At 43.2% G+C, this 21,493-nt stretch overlaps 1 protein-coding gene across 4 annotated transcripts in view; it reads right to left on the bottom strand.

Moving 5' to 3' along the window:
- LOC126480998 (nocturnin) overlaps positions 1-21,493 on the bottom strand; it is a 374,059-nt gene that overhangs the window by 124,324 nt on the left and 228,242 nt on the right. The window contains exon 1 of one of the 4 annotated variants that reach the window (XM_050104445.1): positions 19,434-19,710. The exons of 2 other annotated variants lie outside the window; for them this stretch is intronic. In XM_050104445.1, the coding sequence (XP_049960402.1) occupies positions 19,434-19,537 (104 nt within the window). In that variant the 5' untranslated portion in view covers positions 19,538-19,710. Of the gene's footprint in view, positions 1-5,080; positions 5,168-19,433; positions 19,711-21,493 lie in introns of those variants that run through there. One more of the 4 variants, XM_050104448.1, reaches the window with a different exon arrangement.

The following is a 21,493-nucleotide window of genomic DNA, read 5'->3' as shown; positions in this document are numbered from 1 at the left end:
TTTTCTAAAATGGTTCTGCTTCTTTGAAAAATGTGCTTCTTTTATTATTTGTATTCTCTTATAGATCAAGCTGTATTCTGTATCTACTTCACTTGTATCTCTTAAACTTGCACATTCATTTCCATTTCGTATTTTGAAGAGAGATGTAAGAATGGCATTCCTCATTCATCTGGGGTTTTCTTCTGTAATTGGCACATGATATATAGAAATACAGCACCCTAAACTTCAGGAACATGTCACCATATTTTATAAGCTCTGCACTAATTCCGCCTTCCCCTGTTTACTAACTAATAACTCTAAGTCAAACAAATTATATGGGTGACAGCTGGAATGTTGCACAGAATGCTTCTGTCTGATCGGCGAAAGGAACAGTTCAGGATAGTTCGTGGCTCAGCCCTTACAGAGGTCATCTGGGTAACAGCTTTGCACGAGACGAAAAGATGCGGGACCTCAGTGTCTTGGTTACGGAAGTTCAGATCCACATGCAATAAACTATTCTTTTTAATGAGTAAACACGTTTAGCCCCCTTCGTTCCATCAGCATTTATTCACTTGTGCAAAATGCGAGTGTGAATCGTCAAAAGCAGATTCCGTCTTTCTGCATGTATTTCAGCAACACAGGAGCATACAGATGAGGAAAGGTACTACGAATATAAGTAATTACAAAATTACCTTTATACATGGTTTTTTTTTCATTGTGTACAACCTCTAGGGATTGATGGATGACAGGGTACGGAACAACAAACGTCTAATGAACTTTGTCCGGAAGTGCATGGGTTCCTTGCTAGAAACCATTTATTCAGTCATACATCCGAACAGTGTCACAGGCAGTATGAATTCGCTGTTCCAGTGTCTCCACATCTGGAATGGACTCTGCATACACGATACTTTCAAGATGGCCCAATAACCAGGAACCACATGGGTTGAGATTCGGCGAATGAGCAAGCCATGCAATTGGACCCTCTCGTCCAATCCATCGTCCAGAGGAGACACGATTTAGATGCCTCCGGACTTAAGCGGCGAAGTGGACTGGAGCACCATCATGTAACAGCCACATAATCCTTCGAATCATCAGTGGCACTTCTTCCAGTAAGGGAGGCAAAGTCATCTGCAAGAAACACCGATGGTTCGGGCCTCTTAGGCGACGTGGGAGGAAGACTGGTCCCAAAATATGGTCGCCTATTATCCCGGCCCACACATTCCCACAGCACCGAAGCTGATGATTCGCTGTCACCATACCTTGGCGGTTCGGCATGCTATCCCACAGACGACTGTTATAAAAACTGAAAATACCACTCAGCGTAAAGGTGGCCTCGTTTGTGAGTAAAATGGATGACACAAACCCTAGAATCGTGGTTGTGAAGAAACCAGTGACAAAACTGCTCCCGGTGTGAAAGTCTGTCGCTAGTAATCACTGCACACTCTGTAAGTGATAAGAGTACTAACAATCGCCGTGGAGAATGTTCCACACTGTCTGACTTACTTTGTACTGGCGGGCCAACTGCGTGGTACTGACACGGCGGTCGCCTTCCACGGTGTTAAATCACGTTTTCCTGTAAGTCTGATATCCGAACATGATTTACTGCTTCTTGAAACAACCCTGTCTCAGACAAACAGCGAAACACTGTTGCAAAGACTGAATGCTGCGTTTGTTGTCGGCAGGGATAGATCTCCTGATACTACCTTGCTGCCAGCTGCCCGTTGCCATTTGCCTTTCCGTAACTAGACACATGGTCGGCAAGCTCTCGATTTGAATACAGAACCATTGTGTATACGCTGAAGCACATCCAGTACAAGGTGGCCGGCCGCTGTGGCCGAGCGGTTCTAGGCACTTCAGTCTGGAACGGCGCGACCGCTACGGTCGCAGGTTCGAATCCTGCCTCGTGCATGGATGTGTGTGATGTTCTTAGGTTAGTTAGGTTTAAGTAGTTCTAAGTTCTAGGGGACTGATGACCTCAGATGTTAAGTCCCATAGTGCTCAGAGCCATTTGAACCATTTGAGTACAACGTGAGTCAGCAAGAGAAGCGAACCAGACACAACATTACCGATTACAGCGAGAGCGCGCTAGAGCATGACGTATGGGAACGGTACAACTTCGTACACGGTGGAAAAAACCACTCTGTAGATAAAGTGTTTCAGCTCAGTCTGATTGCTCTTCGTCAATAATGACGAAGGAGCATATCTGCGGGATCATCGATGTTAGTGAACATATGCGTCCTCAAAGGGAGGCAAGAAGGGGCGCTTGCCCCTCCTGGAATCTCGGGTACCGAATTTTTACACAGGCAGTTCATGGGAAAGTATGTCTATTCATCGGCGCGGGGGTGATTTCAGCGTTGTCCTCCACTCCAGGTGACTGTCAAGATGTACAGAGCATTTCCAAAATAGTCCTCAAACTGTTCTGTTCCTTCCTCACATTGTCTTTGCTGGGCTCCACAAAGACGCCATTCCAAAATGCTGGGGCGCGAATTCCGGCGACTATTCCCAGCATAAAATTAACATGCCTGCAATATACATGCCCAAATTTGTCTCCAGTTCCCACAAAGATGACGACTTCTCCTACCGCACAACTTAATCACAACAGTAGTTTACCGTTTGTCTGTGGTCGAGGAAGACCCGTCACGACTTGCTCATACCACATTCAGTTGTATAATCACAGAACGCTTGTAGTAGTCTCTGAACATCACAGTACTGCCACTTGCTGGTGTGTTCATCTGTAACTCATCTATGGACCGAAATGCAACAACAAAAAGAGAAAAATATCATTTTTTGTGCTAGAAGGGGGAGGGGGGATTAGAAACGTGAAGGTCGAAAAGATCTTCACTTCAAGAAATGGAACCTTCTCAACTCCCATGGGAATAGAACCCAATACAACAAGTAGACATAAAGCTATGAAATCAGTAGTCCGGTTGTTAATAGTACAATACTGTATCAAGTTGTGCGACGAAAGTCGTCGTGGTTGAGTCCTAGGGTGTTAAGAGTAGATTGTACTGGGGAAATTGTGACTGTTTTGGAAGGTTCCCAAAATTCACCTCGTCGAGTGTTGGCCCAGATTACATTTTACACAAACAACCGAAAAACGTAGCTTCCAAAACACGTTTTATTATTAATTATGTGAGTCAACTTCAAAAATGGAAGACATGAAAATAATACAATAAATTCATTAACGTGATCAGATATAAAGTTTTTTAAGCAAACTAAAGTTCCTTAATCGAAAAAGCGTGTTTAATGTTTGTTTCCTCTTTCTTCACATTCGGACGTGTTAATCGGGGGAGTGTTACTGGTTGTTTTTGTAATAATCAACAAGTGTTACTGGTTGTTTTTGTAATAATCAACAAGAATTCCACAAGTTTTCTGATACCGGTAGGGCCTATAACAAATGGCAAGTCTGGAATCTTGTCCCCTCCTGCATAAAATTTTGTGGACGCCCATAGAAGTGAATAGATCTGGCGCCGTGCGAACGAACGGGTACACGGGTCAGTCGTGGAGTCCAGTCACGGCGCCACACGACAAAAGCTGGCGGGACAGGAAATGCTTACGAGCGAGCCCTGGTCGATTGCAGTGCCGCACACGTGCCGGCTGGCGACCGCTGAATGATGGCCCAGCTGAGCCAGTGGCCACGGCACCTGGCCACCCTCCAACATCTTGCTCTCCCATCCGTGGTCAGTTATTTGCCGAAGATCTTATAAACCTGCCTGCATCGATTAGTAAATGTAAGTCACACAAGTAAGAAAGTCGCCGAAATGTAACGCCCTATAAATGACAGAATATAATATCATTGGCAAACTGGAAGTATTCAGATATCTTGGTAGCGATGCCTTAGTCTTTCAAATAACCTGCTCGTAATTTCACAATTTTCCGTTTCAGATAATTTTTAAGAAATGTCTGTAGATCACTTGGTGTGGATGTATTAATTATTTTTATCTGCGCTGACTAAGGGAAGTTTTTACGATCCATATGGCGGTCAAGGAAAACTATTACAAGTGTATGACTTGACGTCCTGTGGCGAAGAAGTAAGCGTTCCCTTGTTCGCTATTCAATCGGTATTCTTTTCCCCTTTCATCTTGGTTCTAATCTTTGTATCGCCTGTTTCATCAATGGCTGCTGATACAATTTTCTGAGCTTCCTTTCCTATCCTTCACGTCAGTGTAACGAGTTTTGATTTCCTGTTCCGATTGTTACACTGGCTCATGGAGACTTAAAGACCATATGGTGTCATTCTCATGCCATAAATATTTTGTATGTCTGATTTATTTTGTTTTAGCAGTACCAAATGTTTGAATCCACTTACAAAATAAATTCTTATGGTCTTTCAAAAGACATAAATAGATTCATAAATCTTTTCCAACTAGATATTACGCTGGCTTGTAGACAGGCGCTTTAATGGTAAAATTATAATATTTGTTTTTTTACAAATGGGAGTAAGCAGCCTAAACTGCTGATGTAACCGACAACCCCAATAATTCCCTCAGTCACCACGTCAATCCGTACAAAGTATTGAAAAGTAGCTTTATGTCCACACCGTTTCTGGTTGTTTAACTATAAAACCACATTTTACAGACCGTCATATATGAAGTCATTCTTCATCTAAATATTGGCCCATTAAAATTTCGCACCGGTACTTATCAGATATAATGAGATAAGGGTGTAAGCTTGTACATATATTTTATACTGTATATTTTTGTAGAATACTGTTTTGTTTTCTGCATATTTTGGGGCACTGATGAATTATTTATAATATACACTTTATAAGTAGGAAGTACAATGACCAAAGTACAAGATGATTTTCATTTCAGAGGCTCGTGAAAAAAAAAGCATGCTTTGTATCAGTGCTTGCTATTTCAAAAAGTGCATTTTATCATATTCGCGTGCTGTACAGAACAAGCTATAAAGCATATATGAAGTAGAACCAAGACCTTTCCAATTTTCGTCTCCAAAATAACAGGTATGTGTGAAGCTTTCTCCCAGAAGAACACATTACATTCTGTGCGGATAGAATGAATAGAATTTTTTGGCACAAACGTCGACTTCAGCCTAAAAATACGAAATGTTCTCTCAGACACTCTCTTGCGCAAACACTAACCTTGCATTCGGCCGTGACGTACGAAACAACTGCTGTTACCGAACCGCCGACATTACACTGCAAGCAGCTGTTCGCAAGCTCACTAGTCACTTCGCCGCCAGGTGCGCTACTATCTAAGCTCAGTCGCTTCTGCCACCTACTGACGGTTAGGGAAACTACATCCTTGTACCAACGTCGATTCTTGCCACGGCAGATACATCGTATGAACGTCGATATCTAAGATTAATTCGACCCATATTAAAGGGATATATAATATGAAATCAACTAATGAAAATGTCTATTCTAAATTAAAATTTGAATAAACGTAAAAGAAGCAAATGTGATATGAAGAGGTATGCTGCAGGTAAAATTTTTATCCATACTTGGAATGAAAATAATCTCTAGTTGGAGAAAGATGGCGGTCGATCTTCAGCTGGTTCTGCGCTCCTACGTCACGCAGTTCGCAACAGCTAGTGCTCTTTCAGTAATCAGTAGTAGAGATGGACAAACTGAAACACGTAACTGTTTCGAAACAAATGAAACAGTACAAAGTAATGTCTCGATACGCTGTTTCGAAACAGTGAAACAGTTTGTGTTTTGTAATCTAAGAAACCTACACATTTTATCATCTTGAATGTCTGCTGTATAAGTATGTCCATATAAACACAAATGAGGTGCGATTGCGCTAATCATATCGCACTTAGCCGTTTTGGCAGTTTCGTATTTCCTGCAGCAAATGCGCTGCTTTCGTGTCGTGTGACTTTCATACTTTTCATTTGGCTGAGGACAGCCGTAGCAGAAGACAGAAGAACCACCACGAACAGAACTGGAGGCGGGAGCAAACTGCAGAAACAACGGATATGCTACTGGGATTCCCACATTCCGTTAGTATGGGTAATATACGCATCCTGCTAATTTCCATGCACACAAACGGAATCATTGTGGATAATAGGCACAGTGACTATAGACTCACAAATAATGCCAAACAATTCGAATAAATAACAAAATATAACAGAAAAAATTTTGTCTTTCATGGTGTTTCGAACCTTTACTATAAATTCACCATGCTTCCCAGCCCTTCCCGCTCACCATTAGACTATCAGTGATATGTCAAACAGATTGCTTGCAATTATACCTACATCAAATTTGTGTATATGTCTAGTAACTGTCACTGGCTCAAATGGCTCTGAGCACTATGCGACTTAAATTCGGAGGTCATCAGTCGCCTAGAACTTAGAACTACTTAAACTTAACTAACCCAAGGACATCACACACATCCATGCCCGAGGCAGGATTCGAACCTGCGACCGTAGCGGTCGCTCGGCTCCAGACTGTAGCGCCTAGAACCGCACAGCCACTCCGGCCTGCAATAACTTGTCACTCTACGTCTTTTTTGTTCACAATATTGTAGGCTTACTTGCGTTTCTTAATATTATTACTGTACATGAACAGAGAAGCGTATGTAATCAAAAAGTGTAATTTAACTGAATGATTTTCACATATTTATTATTTTGAATGTAAATAGTATGCTTTATTTTATTGTTTGGTTAGTGTTTATAAAGCAGATGTTACGCCATTTCTCCGACCGCGGTGGTCTAGCGGTTCTAGGCGCGCAGTCCGGAACCGCTCGACTGCTGCGGTCGCAGGTTCGAATCCTGCCTCGGGCATGGATGTGTGTGATGTCCTTAGGTTAGTTAGGTTTAAGTAGTCCTAAGTTCTAGGGGACTGATGACCACAGTAGTTAAGTCCCATAGTGCTCAGAGCCATTTGAACCATTTGTTACGCCATTTCGGAATAGGACAGTCAGCTAGAAACGAAGCTTTGTTTTCGGATATCTTAAGCTTGATGCTATTGCTTGTCAAAAAGATTTCGACACTCTTGAAAGTGTTTCACAAAGTGGTATGTTGTGTTTCAGTACCTGTGCCGAGCCCGAATCTCGTCCGACACAGAGCGGAATGAAACATCACTGTTTCGATACAATTAGTCCGTTCCAAGCACAGGTGGCCTGAAACAGCCTTATTTCGAAACAACGATACAGTTTCTGTGTCTGGCTCCAGATCGAATCTGGTCCGGTTATTCGAGACAGGGGCGGAATGAAACACCACTGTTTCGAAACAGTGAACCAGAGCCGTTCCGAAACACTGAAACAGTTCCACGTATCGATACACTGTATCGAAACATAGAAACAGTGGCCAAGTCTAATCAGTAGTGGTCTGAGCGTTCTGTTGCGAATGTCGTATACAGTGATCATAGAGAATTATTTGGTGATTTTTTATTTCATTTGTTGCGAATTGTCATCGCAAATATTCATGATAAGGTATAAATTTAACTTAAGCTAGCGAGAGACATAATATGCAAGAAACGCATTTTCGTCAAGCACAAACAAAGCACGTGTAAGCGCTTACCATATATTGTGCAGCTAATAATTACGATGTCTACTTACACCATACACGTTTTGCTTTCGGTCTCAAATCATCATCAGAGGCGACTTTCTACAAACGCTTGAATTTGCTGTTCTGCTACACGAAAGTCGTGCTTCCAAATGGAGCGTGATGGTGGATTTAGATCTGTTATGTTCTGTGCATAATAGGTAGAGATGCATTGCAAAGTACATTTAGGCAAGATACGATGTTGTGATGCCGACTAACTATTTATTTTAAGTTTGTACCCAAGTAACTATGAGATGCCTTCATTCAAAACCTATAGGATAATTAACGAGACGCAACGAGAAGAAGAAGAGCAAATAAGGAACAACAGAAAATCCGTTAAGCTTATCAATTATAAGTTCGATAAAGAGACAGAAAAAGAAAAAAAGAGAGAACTGTGTTTTACAACTTAACTTTACGGAAGATAAACACAAAAAAACCACACCCTGAAACGTACAGCAAGACACAAACACAACGATACGTTAACTATCACAATACGATACTACAGAAAATGTAAGAAGTAGTTCAGCTTTCATCCAATCCCATTTTATTTAGATAATAGCACAACTTTAGCAGTCTGCTTGGAACGAGACAATGCCAATAAAGTTTTGATCGTGTGCCGAACATGATCAATGCTCAGGAATTCCACAGTCTGCTTTAACTGTATTGTGCTGACAATGTACCATTCAAAGCATTGCGCAACTGTATCTACCACTTCGCTCTCATTTGGGTGAATGGTCAAACATACTCATCCACGATGAACATTCATCTCGGAACACTCGAATGAACTCTAGCTGTCACTCTGTGCTGCCGAAACTATACAATCTGCACCTCTATATCGCTTCCTTTAAATAATACTGAATACATGCTAAATTAACATGATTCTTATCAGTTGTGTACATATACCGAAAGTCATCGACCTGTAAAAACAAAGGTACCTGACGAAAGGTATTGATGTATTTTATTTTCGCTGGTTACAAACATGAGTCCAGATTCAGTCATTGTCTCAAAGAATTTGATCGTGTCTGAAATGGTATGAGGCGCGCAACACAATCTCCTTTGACGGGAGACAACGCAGTATTTTGTCATTTGGGATTGCATGCGAGATTTCATAGCATGTGATCTTCTTGTTCGTTACAATTTGAAATATGAAGGGGTGAGAACGAGATACCCTCTACAGCCGCCTTTAAACTTCTTTTCTATTTCGAAGCTAACTTTCTTTTGTCCTTGTGTGACGCGATGCAGTCTTTGCGCTGTGACTGAGAATGTTATTCAAAAAGTGCGTTCCAGGGAGTAAACAAATGGGGCAGTAATTCGCTCGGTGATTCCATGACTGATTTTTGGAAATCAGGCTTTAGTTATTGCATCTCCTTCTTACACGGGAACGCACAAAAATTTGTTCATTTGGATGGGGGGGGGGTGGTCTACATGAGTTGGTGAGTTGAACCCTCTCCCCAATTCCCCCCCCCCTCCCCCTCCATCCCTGCCGATGTCTAGGCCTTCTTATAACGTCATACTTCCAAACCTTGCATACCTTTTCTTGAGCCCTGGGTTCCAGGAATCTGAAATGCTCATTGGAAGACTTTATGGCACTATATAGACAAGCACACGTACACATGCAGAAGGATTTCATAATTATCTTTTCCTCAGGAAGTAGTGTCCCACAATTAAATCCAGTACGTTATTTCTCAAGTGAAAAATTTTTCCCAACACATACTAATCGCAGTGGGATGCATGAGATAGCGTTAGAAAGGGTTTTTAAGTGGCGAATGACAGTGCAACCCGATTTTTCGCTAAAACTTACTGTTTGCGGAAAATTTTAACGTTAATGAGACTTTTAACTATCATCGGCAGCCGGCCGGTGTGGCCGTGCGGTTAAAGGCGCTTCAGTCTGGAACTGCGTGACCTCTACGGTCGCAGGTTCGAATCCTGCCTCGGGCATGGATGTGTGTGATGTCCTTAGGTTAGTTAGGTTTAAGTAGTTCTAAGTTCTAGGGGACTGATGACCACAGGAGTTAAGTCCCATAGTGCTCAGAGCCATTTTTTTATCATCGGCAAATGTAAACCGTGGATGCCAAGCTTCATACCTATATTTTACGAAGCTAACTTAGTAATCACGAAAGAGAGAGCCCTTTTTAATATTATCTTATTACAAGTATGATTTTATTTATTGTAAAGAACTTAAGGTCGATTAATTGGGTACTTTATATCAGCATTCTCATAGATAATAACTGTGACCACTGGGGTTTTGCATAATCTCTGCCTGTTGTGCAAGGTGACTTCCCTACAGAATATACTTTCCGAAGCGACAAACGCATTTGTCATTGTCGCCCTGAATTGGGATTTATGTGTTACTACTACGGCCTAACGTGCTTACTGTAATTGAAAATGTTTGTCGAATTGATGTTATAGGTTATGTGGCACTACTAACAGTTCCCGATCTCTGTCTGTCGTACAAGTTGTGACAAACATTCCGAATGTAAAATACATTTTTGGACAAAGGGAAATGTATATACAAGGATGTATTGTAAATTCAGGATAGTTACTTCAAGTCGTTTGGTTCAGTTTTAAGGTTGTTTTCTCTTCATTTGCACAACTACCCTTATCCCAACGACTACAGTTACTCAAAACAGTGTCAGTATTCAAAGCTATAAAAGTACGTAAGTTTCGTACGAGTCCCCTGGTTGAACTTCGTTCCCATCCTGTGAATCTGGCCAAGGTTTTCGAGATGTTCCCCTTGGCTGTAAGGCAAATTTTGGAACTGGAAATCTTCTTCCATATGTCCCCAATTGGGACTTCCGGTACCCTTGAGCCCTGCCAGGCGTTTCGCGGAAAAGTGCCTCGCTCTACGATGGGCCACTACTCGAACAGCCCACTAGAAATTAAACAAAAATCCTATCCTTGCAGCGCAGAGTTTTGAAACCAACTTGAGAGCCATGTAACGGGTGGAAAAGAGTGAGACCCTGTCGTAACGAATTTGCGGAGCCGATATTCTCACTTGTACTCTTATAGCTGCAGTAAGACACTGGTTTAAGCCACGGGTGGGCAACCGCCTGGCCGCGGAGGAAATTCGTGGGAGGGCAAGGCGCTCCCATCGAATTCTGTCCGGGACGGATTTTCGGATATTCGCCATCTGTTGCTCGCATTATTCCATTTAGGGTTCTGTAGAATGCAGCTGGCATACGCTAAATTAAAGCGATTTAAACTTTTAAACTTTCTAAACTGAAAAAAGAAAGAAATGATGATTGCCGCGCGCGATTAGCCGAGTTGATGGCGCGGTAGCTCAGCGTCTTCGGCCAGAGGGTAAGCTACCCTCTGTAATAAAAAAAAAACTGAGTGAACGGATTAACTAAGAACCTAAACGGGTGTCTTCGGACGTCCGCCCCGAACAAATTCAACGAGCAAACAAAATGTGAGAGACAAAAAAAAAAAAAAAAAAAAAAAAAAAGCGGTCTAAGGCGCTACAGTCATGGACTGTGCTGCTGGTCTCGGCGGAGGTTCGAGTCCTCCCTCGGCATGGGTGTGTGTGTTGTCCTTAGGATAATTTAGGTTAAGTAGTGTGTAAGCTTAGGGACTGATGACCTTAGCAGTTAAGTCCCATAAGATATCACACGCACATTTTTTTGAAATGATGATTAATTTATTTAGCGTAGCAGAAACAATGCCAATGCGATCAGTCATCAAAAGCATTTTTGGACAAATATTTAAAAAAATACTTGCTAATAGTGTTTGTGGATATTAACACCTTAAATTTCAAACACGCTGCCGCGCGGAGTGGCCGTGCGGTTAGAGGCGCTATGTCACGGATTGCGCGGCCCCTTTCGCCGGAGGTTCGAGTCCTCCCCCGGGCATGGGTGTGTACGTTGTTCTTAGCATAAGTTACATTAAGCTAGTTTAAGTAGTATGTAAGTCTAAGGACCGATGACCTCAGCAGTTGGTCCCTTAGGAATTCACACACATTTGAACTTCAAACACGCTAATGGCCTGCCTATGGCCAGGAATCGCAAAGGTACTCCTAATTATCTGTCGACTGGGCATTACCTGGCTCACTGCCTCGTATTAATAGTAGTAAATAATCGTTCTTGATTATGGACGTATTAGAACACTGCAACTATTAAAACTGAAGGTAATTTATAATGAATTAACTGCAACCAGTTGCTTTTACAGGCTTTAATTTTTCCATAATGTCATTGCATGATATCTGGCGTCCCATCTTCAGAAGTTTACATTTATTTACGTGTCGCGAACATCGTTTCCTTACTAATGGAGTTGCGGAAATTTGCAACAGAAGTTGCTCACGGCCAGTAAATAAATGCAAACATCTGAAAATAGGATGGATGTAAAATGAATAAAACGTGTGTTTTATGGCATAATTTGTTTACGTCGCGTGTCGGTGCCATTCATATCGATGCGTTACAGCAGTATCGTTAACATCACGAACGCTCTAGTTTTGACTTTATGCACAAGGAGCGCTGCTGTCGTGTTCAGTGACGAGGCGGCCAAAGAGCTTCAGTATGTGGATAAGACCGCCTGTCTTCAAAGATCGGCCGTGCCTGATTTGAACAACAGTCTAATTAGCATTACCTAGAGTTATATTGTGTAATTTCTACAAAATTCCCCCATATTAATGCGATGTTAAGCGTTAAAACAATTTTTTTGAAACATTGTATTTGAAATCATTTCTGGACCTGCTATTTACAAGCGCTAAGAGTCCTTCAGTCAGTTTGCCTTTTTCACTACACTCTCTTCAACAGTTACACGGGGCTGGATGACAACGCATCAGCTTGAAATGAAAATGCATTTGGTTTTCAAACGATTCCTCGAAAATACCTGCTAAATGTATTTTAATAATAGTGTCTGAAATGACATCCGCTTTTATTCATCATGCCGATCTCACACATAATAGATACTGAAGCGTTGTTACGACAAGAAGGGGAATGTATTATAAACGTTTAACATCACGAAGCTATTGTAATGAGCCATATATAGTGCTATCATTTCGTCTAGTTTCGAATGTGAGCTTTAAATTTGTGAGCACTTGAAAAATTTTGTGTTAGGTCCTGAAACAAGGTCCCTTCTGCAATAATGAGTTGTCAGATTTTTATGAAAACTGAACCATACCTTAGATGAATATAGTCTCAGAATGAATACAACTATTCGTTTAAGTGATTAAAACTTAATCATAACTATTACCTTTACCGCTAGACAGATATTCGTGGAAGTAAAATGCATCGTACGCCACAAATTGTACTTCTTACATGCTTCTCGGATACGGTGGTTTTCTCTTTTTTCGTGTAGGTAGGGAGGAAAATGTAAAACTGTTTGCACAGTACTGGCTTTAGTTTTACTTCTGACAACAAAATCCTCGGTGTCCAAACATCCAGACGAATAATGTTGAGAGCCTAGTTTTATGCGGTAATTTACCTAAAAATTCCTCGATGGCGAGGCTCGTAGAGGAAATATCAATAAACATTTTGACCAAATTTGACATTGTTATCTATAACACATGCCGAGAAAAAATTCTCAAAGAACATGCTTTTTTCGGGCCGAAGATAGTAAACCTCCCCATAATGCAGCAAGACGTTGGCTCCGTCTTCGACCAGTAGAGTGGCAGTATGCGGGCACACAGACCCTCACAGTAAGCTGGCGTAAGGTCGTCGCATTGAATGGAGACAGTGTTGAAATACACGGTTTTATAGCCAAAAGAGTGGGGACTAAGACAGTGTATTGTAATCTTGAATAAAACCTTCATGCTTAAAAAAATGCGTTGCATTACTTATTGAACACCCAACGTAATATCGGATGCGTGACCTCAGATCACAACAGTTGCAAAGTCTATGCCGTGAGAAAGGGAGTTGCGACTCTGGCAAAACATCGGTACATTTTAGTATTTAATAAGATGACGCGTCAGTCTGTGCAGAATGATGCTGTTGGTGTCATGAGTGTGAGTAAAAGGGTCAGCCGAACAGTGTTACGAAACAGCATATGGCGAACTATTTTCGAACACTATTCAGTGCCGTAATTTAAAACGGAAAGGCGTCTCTACCCGTGAAACTGTGCTGTGGAACCAACGACCTCTCGTGGGACGGCGGCGCCCGGAAGAGACGTGACTGGTAGGCCGCCAAAAGCCGCGTCCTTCGTACGTGCGCAGAGTAGACGCCACCTTGACAAGTAGCCCAGGAGCCGCACATTACCCGGAAAAACACAGACGACTTCCCTGGTGATTAACATCGAACACAGTGTGTTGTCTACAATTTGCAAGAGATAAAGGTAAATGTCCGTACTTCGTATTCCTTGCTTTGGGGAAGCAATGCTGTTAAAGCATTGCCTCGGCATTTGCTAAGACCTTGAGGCAACGGGGCCTAATTGCGCAGCAGTGACATGTCCTTCTTGCCGAATGTCGTAAAAACCAGAGACAACGTAACATAGCAGTTCGAATTACTACCACAATACACGTGATTCGTAGAATGTTAGAGTCTTGCTGACAGCAATGTGGCGTAATATTCGGGATCAGAAACAAAGTGCGAAAGTTCTATTTTTCTGTGCATAAAGCAGCTACATACCATCCAACCATCCCGCTCACATGGTTGCAGATGACATGATGTTCGCTAAGTAAAAAACGGCAACGGAAGAAAAGCGCACAGAAAATATGTCGCAAACAGCGACAATAACGGCTTAAATCATGCTGTAACATACACTAAATAAGATTTAAAAAAACCAGTGATGATGGTGACATTTGTCGCCGAAACTATTATGGGAGAATAAAAATGGTTCAAATGGCTCTGAGCACTATGCGACTTAACTTCTGAGGTCATAGGTCGCCTAGAACTTACAACTAATTAAACCTAACTAACCTAAGGACATCACACACATCCATGCACGAGGCAGGATTCGAACCTGCGGCCGTAGCGGTCGCTCGGTTCCAGACTGTAGCGCCTAGAACCGCACGGCCGCTCCGGCCGGCTTTGGGAGAATAATGAAATAAACGAATAACAAAAGTGTTTTGCATCAAGGCGGACTCAATTTATGATATTACTGTTTTTCATTGAAGATATTAAGTATACTATGATTTTTTTTCTGCAGTGAGATGTTGCTCTACTGAAATTTCAAATCTTTAATGCCGTTTCTTGCCCAGGGCGTCGTCTGTGAATCCCGCCCTGTTCCGAGGCAGCTTTGGATGTTTGTAAGCGTTTTTTTTTTTTTTATATACTCGTCCCCAACAGTCGACTGTCATTTTGATGTGGTAGCCGGGAGGTGGGACTGCCCACTCAACACCTTCAAAACTGACTGATTTCCTGTGAGCTCCAGTTTTAAGGCACCAGAAACTCCGGAATCTCATCTCACACCCTTTCGCTTCTGCCGCACTCGACATAAGTGCATTGCCCAAGGGCTACGACTTGTAGGCAAGAGAGTGATTTGACAGCAGCAGAGATAAAATTCCATAGGTCAATCAAAGGGTATATATTACTGGGTAGGATGAGAAATAATGTAGTCAGGAAGTCTTAAGGTTGTTAGTATCAATGATAAAACGAAAGACAGGTGCAGGAATTGCAGGGAAGATTTAAATTGGAAAGAGCTGGATAGTAAAAATAGTATGCAGCTACAAGGGATTGGGTCTAAGGAGTAACGGAAGAGCGGAAATGATGGGAGACAGAACATGTCATGGGCCTAAAATATTTTGGAAGCTCTGAAGAAGAAGAGGAAGAAACCAGAGAAGAAGTAATAACGCGTTGTTAACAAGACAGTCGAAAACGCTACTTTATGTATTTCATCGGTTCTGTAAATCGCCTCGGGCAAAGGGATTACCCAACCTGCAAATCCATGATCGATACCACGAAATTCTGAACGTGCTGAGTCAGACCCTGTTTCTGATCTTTTTTTTTTTGTTTACGACAAGATTATAAACTCTACGGAAAGAAAGGCGGACAGTCATTCCTTTTCAACTACACAGGAGACGCCAGCTTAACAATTTCACGCTAGTTGCTCCAAAGCAAGTGTGCAGGCGATGATGACAATTTCAGTTAAACGATGTCACAATACTAACAAAGACCAGTCGCCAATGAGACGTATCGATGTGCTCTGAATCATGCTTTTAAGTAAGCCTTTGTATATTTTAAGTTTTAATTGTCTGAGTGGAACGAACTGATTAATTTTATAGGTTATTTGTACAAATGCTATACAGTTTCCAAGTCGACATTTCACAGAGAACCTGGCATGACCGAGGATATTCAGTGACAGCCCTGAATCCTTTTTCTTCCACTGCATTTCTACAGTGACCTGGCAGGAAGTATATCACCCGTCTACGTTATACACTCTCTACTTCATCACTTGGGACGCAACGGTCCAGAAAAACAGACACCGCCATAATGCTTCTAAACTAAACGATAAAGCCCTCAGAACAGTTCATAAACAAATCGTGACAAACAAACAGATGTTTTAGTGACTAGTTACGGATTGGTATTGCAGGTGTTATAAAATACTTTCCTTAGGGCGGTTTATCATCAACAATAAATCATCCCAAATATGTGAAATTTTGTAAGAAATATTCTCCTTTTTGCAACAGTTAACAAGCGGGTGCCTGAAGTCAAACGCACCCATCTTCTTTTGAAAGACGTTTCGAATCTGAAACAACAGATTAAAACTTCTTGTAGCATGGTTCCGCAGCTTATATCAGCTGTGTTTAAAGGACGTCATATTCCGCTTTTGGCTTTATAATTATAATTATTTATTCTTCTATTGCAATTTGGGCGTTACGTCATCGTTAGGCGAAAATAACGAGTGCTATGTCACGGCTCAAATATAAGCTTTAAGCACGGATAATCGTAGAAGGGTTGTATTCTACTTTGCAGCAATGGCGGTAACAGCTCTGGCTTCTGGTAAGTAACACAATGCTTAAACTAGTGCAGGTACCTACATAACTGTGAAAAGCACAAGCTTAACAATTATGTTACTTATATCAGTGGCGACAGCTGTTGTCTTCATTGATGTAAAGTGAAAGATCACCCTACAAGGGTGTCCTTGGATGTAACTTACGATTGTGCCATGGCATGTCACCAACTTATTATTTATGCTTGACAATGGCGTAACGCCGAAATTTCAGAAGCAGAATAAAAAATTATACAGCCATAAACTAAATGTGAAATTTTTAAACAAATGGAAATCTCGACAAAATTCACACTATTAAAGGTAGATGATGCTATATGCCTTTCGGAATAAAGACTATGCCACGTTTTATGTGCGGTGTTAACTTGAGCCGGCCAGGGTGGCCGAGCGGTTCTAGGCGCTGCAGTCTGGAACCGAGCGACCGCTACGGTCGCAGGTTCGAATCCTGCCTCGGGCATGGATGTGTTTGATGTCCTTAGATTAGTTAGGTTTAATTAGTTCCAAGTTCTAGGCTACTGATGACCTCAGAAGTTAAGTCACATAGTGCTCAGAGCCATTTGAACCATTTGTTAACTTGAGAAAGCGATATACGAGATGGGTATCAGAAATTACATGCTGAGCAGTGACCATAAACGAAAACAAATTAACCAGCAATCTTCATATCGCTTTAAAAGGACTCCAAGTGCTTTTGTGGTGTAGTTTGCATCGTGTATGAGACCTGAGTCCATCATTCCACGTAATGAGCGAAACAAGAGCCAAAGCACTGGTAGTAAATCGGTGGTTCCGTACCGAAGCGGACGACGTTGGTTTCACCTGCCGGAAAGGTTATGGCCGGCATTGTAGGGGAAACAAAAAGGGATTATTCCTATTGTTTACGAAGCAAACGCTAAACCAGAAACGGGGGAACAATGTGCAAGTGTTCTGCATCGAATGCATGGAAATATACTGAGATGAGGCCTCGACTGCGAGAGAAGAACATAATCCTCCACGAGAACGACGTATTAGCAGTTTTTAAACGGTGGGTTTTGATGTATGTAGTAATTGTTGGATGACGGTAATTGTTGGATGACGCATTCCATTCACAAGACTTGACATTCTCTGAATTTCACCTATTTCCAGATCTAAACAAATTCGTGGCCGGAGTAAGTTTTGTGTCCAATGAAGATACCGGTGTGCCGAAAATTATTTAATTAAAAGAAAAAGTTGGACAAACTGTGTTGTCGTAAACAGCGTAACTTAAAACGTTCTCGACAAGAAAAAAACATCCACTGCCAGGCAGAGAACTTTCTTCCTCTCCTTCCTAGATAGTGAGAAGTTTTAATTTTCGACTACCTTTTTGCCTGCGGCTTCGCAGGCTGACAAAATCATTGGCTCGCTTCAGTGCTCTTTCGTGTCACCTGGTGGACACACTGAACAACACAAATAAGACATGCAGGCTTAATTATTTTAAAGTATTCCGGTCAATCAATAGCAGTACTGCAGAACTGCTGTATTGGTCACGGAATAAGAAGCCAATAGCTGATAAACTAATGACTTTATGGTCGCGTTTCGGGTAGAACCCATTATCAGTCCGTCATGAACATCTTGCTGATCAGATGTATGAAGACGCATGTAACAAAGCTGAAACGCGTCAGATAAGGTGATTAGTTTAGCAGCCGGTGGGCTTCTTATTCCGTAAGCAATATAACTATTGTACAGTACTCCTGTTGATTTGCAATATGGTCACATTCTTCCTGCGTGACTTTATGGCACAATTACAAGATATTCCGGCCAATTGTATACGTGAAAGAAATACCAACCGGTCATTTTGCAACATTTGTAAATGTGACTCACTCTCTTCCCCGGCCCACCCCTAAGAAAATTGGGTTATTTCATTCCCATAGTATTTTATGTAAATAAATATAAATGTCGTGTGACGAGGGCCTCCTCTCTGGTAGACCGTTCGCCTGGTGCAAGTCTCGATTTGACGCGAGTTCGGCGACTTGCGCGTCGACGGGGATGAAATGATGGTGATGATTAGGACAACACAACACCCAGTCCCTGAGCGGAGAAAACCTACGACCCAGCCGGGAATCGAACCCGGGCCCTTAGGATTGAGAGTTTGTCTCGCTGATCACTCAGCTACCGGGGGCGGACTTTAGGTAAATGATTCACGTATAAACGAACTTTGGTTGAAATTGCTACAGGCGTTCCTGAATTACGCTTTTATGTCACCCGTTTTCATCCCCGCCCTCAGCCAAAGGGATGATAGGGATATCTTGCTGTCACAGTAATTTTTTCCAGTGATACATGTACCAAGAAATTGTTTCAGTCGTTACAGAGATATGCTGATATGTCACTGTCTTTGCAACCCCCACAACCCCAGCCGGCCGCGGTGGCCGTGCGGTTCTGGGCGCTTCAGTCCAGAACCCCGCGACTGCTACGGTCGCAGCTTCGAATCCTGCCTCGGGCATGGATGTGTGTGATGTCCTTAGGTTAGTTAGGTTTAAGTGGTTCTAAGTTCTAGGGGACTGATGACCTCAGATGTTAAGTCCCATAGTGCTCAGAGCCACTTTTTGAACCCACAACCCCTCTCCTAAGGGCGCAAATTTATCAGAAGTGTCACGAATGTGCCAAGCAACCACGAAAACGATGGATTCGATACTAATATCGATCGTTATCGTATGTTTTTACATGTCACAACTTCTCGCCTCACATTCACCCCTACGGGACACTTAATTAAGCAAATAACAGGTCATGTATGTACAAAATTTGATTGAAATTGCTCCAGACGTTCCTGAGTTACTCTGGTATGTCACCCGATTTTTTCACCCCCACCAAATTGGTCGGTCGTTCTTACTCCCTCAGAAATCTTCGCGGACATGCGCACAACAGCTCACCAAAACTTCATTGTAACCGGATGAATGGAGTAGGAATACAGAGAAGATTAACAAACAAACAAATAGTCACAATATTAGATGCATTAAGCTGGGCAGAGTGGCAATGACCTGCCGGATAGGAGAGAAATACGAGTGCGTGCGAGCACCGACTGGCAGCAGACACATGCGGAAGCGTCGACCACTTACCGCGCCAAGATAATTCTCTGCAGCGGGTGCCTCTTCCGCTTGTCGGCGCCGGTGTTGGCAACACTGCCGCCGCCAGCGCCGCTGAGCACTTCGCTCACGGACATGGCGTCACTTTCTCTGCGCTGCGAGCTTCCGTCACGCCTACAGCGACGACTGACAGCTGATCCGCTCGCGCCGACACCGTCCGTAGGGGTATGCGCGGCGCGAAAGCAAAGCGGAAAAGTGAGCCGCGCACGGTTCACGCTCGGCTGGCCAACCGAGCAGACTGTTGAGACCCGCGGCGCATGCGCAGTTGGCCCGGGCGTGGCCGCCCTCGCCGTTTTATACGCTACGGCGGCTGTCGGCGGCTCCCCCTGGCCGCCGCTTTCACTGTCTGTGTTGGGAGACCGCGACAATGGCTCGGCGCGACCCCTGACCCACGCCGCTGCCCCGCTTGCGGGAGGTCACGGACCGCCGCGGAAGCACAAAACCCCGCGGCTCATCTGCGCCGCCATCTCGGCTCCACGTGCGACCCGGTGGCCGCATCTTTGTTTACATGAGATAACGTCTCCTGGCGCGTGTCGAGTCGGCGCCAGGCGGCTGCCTCATTTCAATAACAGAAACGAAGGTCGCCGTTCCCTCGGAGTGCCCTAGGGATTCCCCCAGAGAGGCCACTGGGCCATTGTTCTTCTGACTGTAAACAATTGTGATAACCAAGCATGTTTCAAAAGTACGGGTGGTCGAAGGATTCGGACACCCCTATGCAAATGTCACAAGAGAACCACCAGTATAAAAGGAGGCGGACTAGTATTGTGTTATCAGCAAAATGCCTCGGTCAGGAAGGCTTATTGACTTCTAACGCCGGCCAGGGTGGCCGAGCGGTTCTAGGCGCTACAGTCGCAGGTTCGAATCCTGCCTCGGGCATGGATGTGTGTGATGTCCTTAGGTTAGTTAGGTTTAAGTAGTTCTAAGTTCTAGGGGACTAATGACCTTAGCAGTGAAGTCCCACAGTGCTCTGAGCCATTTGAACCATTTTTTGACTTATAACGTGGGCTAGTCATTGGGTGTAACAGATCCATCAGAGACATTTCGGTCCTACTATAGCTGCCCAAGTCGAATCTTGGTGATGTGACAATCGAGTGGAAACGCGAAGGAACAACCACAGCTAAAGACCAAGCAGACCTTGCTTACTGACAGACAAGAACCATTGGGAGTTGCGGAAAGTGGTTGTAAAAAATCGCATGAAATCGGCAGAAGGAATCGCTCGTGACTTTCAAAGTGCTACCAACAGTCTAGCTAGCACAGTGACTATGCGTAGACAGTTAAAAAGAATGGGCTAAAACAGTCGGGAGACTACCTAAAGCCAAACATTTCTGTAGTAAGTATTAAGCGACGCTTAAGCTGGTGTAACGAGCGACGTCATTGGACAATGGATGACTGGAAACAAGTGGTTTGAAGTGATGAATCACGCTGTTTTCTGCAGCAAACCGATGGAAGGCCTTGGGTTTGGCGAATACGTTAAGAACATTACCTTCCGTCATGAGTAATGCCAACAGTGAAGTACGAGGACGTGGTGTTATGACATGGGGGTGTGGTTCCCTTATTGCACTTCAGAAAATATGAATGCGAAAGGATATGAACACATTTTGCAGCATTGGGTACTGCGTCTAGTAGAGGAAGAGTTCCGAGACGATGGTTGTTTGTGTCAGCAGAGTTGGCTGGGTTGTTTTGAGGGAAGAGACCAAACTACGAGGTCATCGGTCTCATCGGATTAGGGAAGGAAGTCGGCCGTGCCCATTCAAAGGAACCATCCCGGCATTTGCCTGGAACAATTTAGGGAAATCACAAAAAACCTAAATCAGGATGGCCTGACGCGGGATTGAAACGTCGTCCTCCAGCAGGACAATGCACCATGTCATAAAGTAGCATGTGTGAGGCAATGGTTTGTGACCAATAAAATTCCTGAACCCAGTGAAACAGCTTTGGGATGAATTAGAATACAGAATTAGTTCTAGACCCCAGCGTCCATCACTACCGTCTCTCATTTCAGCGCTTGGGGCAGAATAGGCTGCCATTCCTCC

This window comes from Schistocerca serialis, chromosome 5 (genome assembly GCF_023864345.2).
Source record: "Schistocerca serialis cubense isolate TAMUIC-IGC-003099 chromosome 5, iqSchSeri2.2, whole genome shotgun sequence".
In the NCBI taxonomy this organism is placed as follows: domain Eukaryota; kingdom Metazoa; phylum Arthropoda; class Insecta; order Orthoptera; family Acrididae; genus Schistocerca; species Schistocerca serialis.
This window is presented reverse-complemented; position numbering and strand designations above follow the sequence as displayed.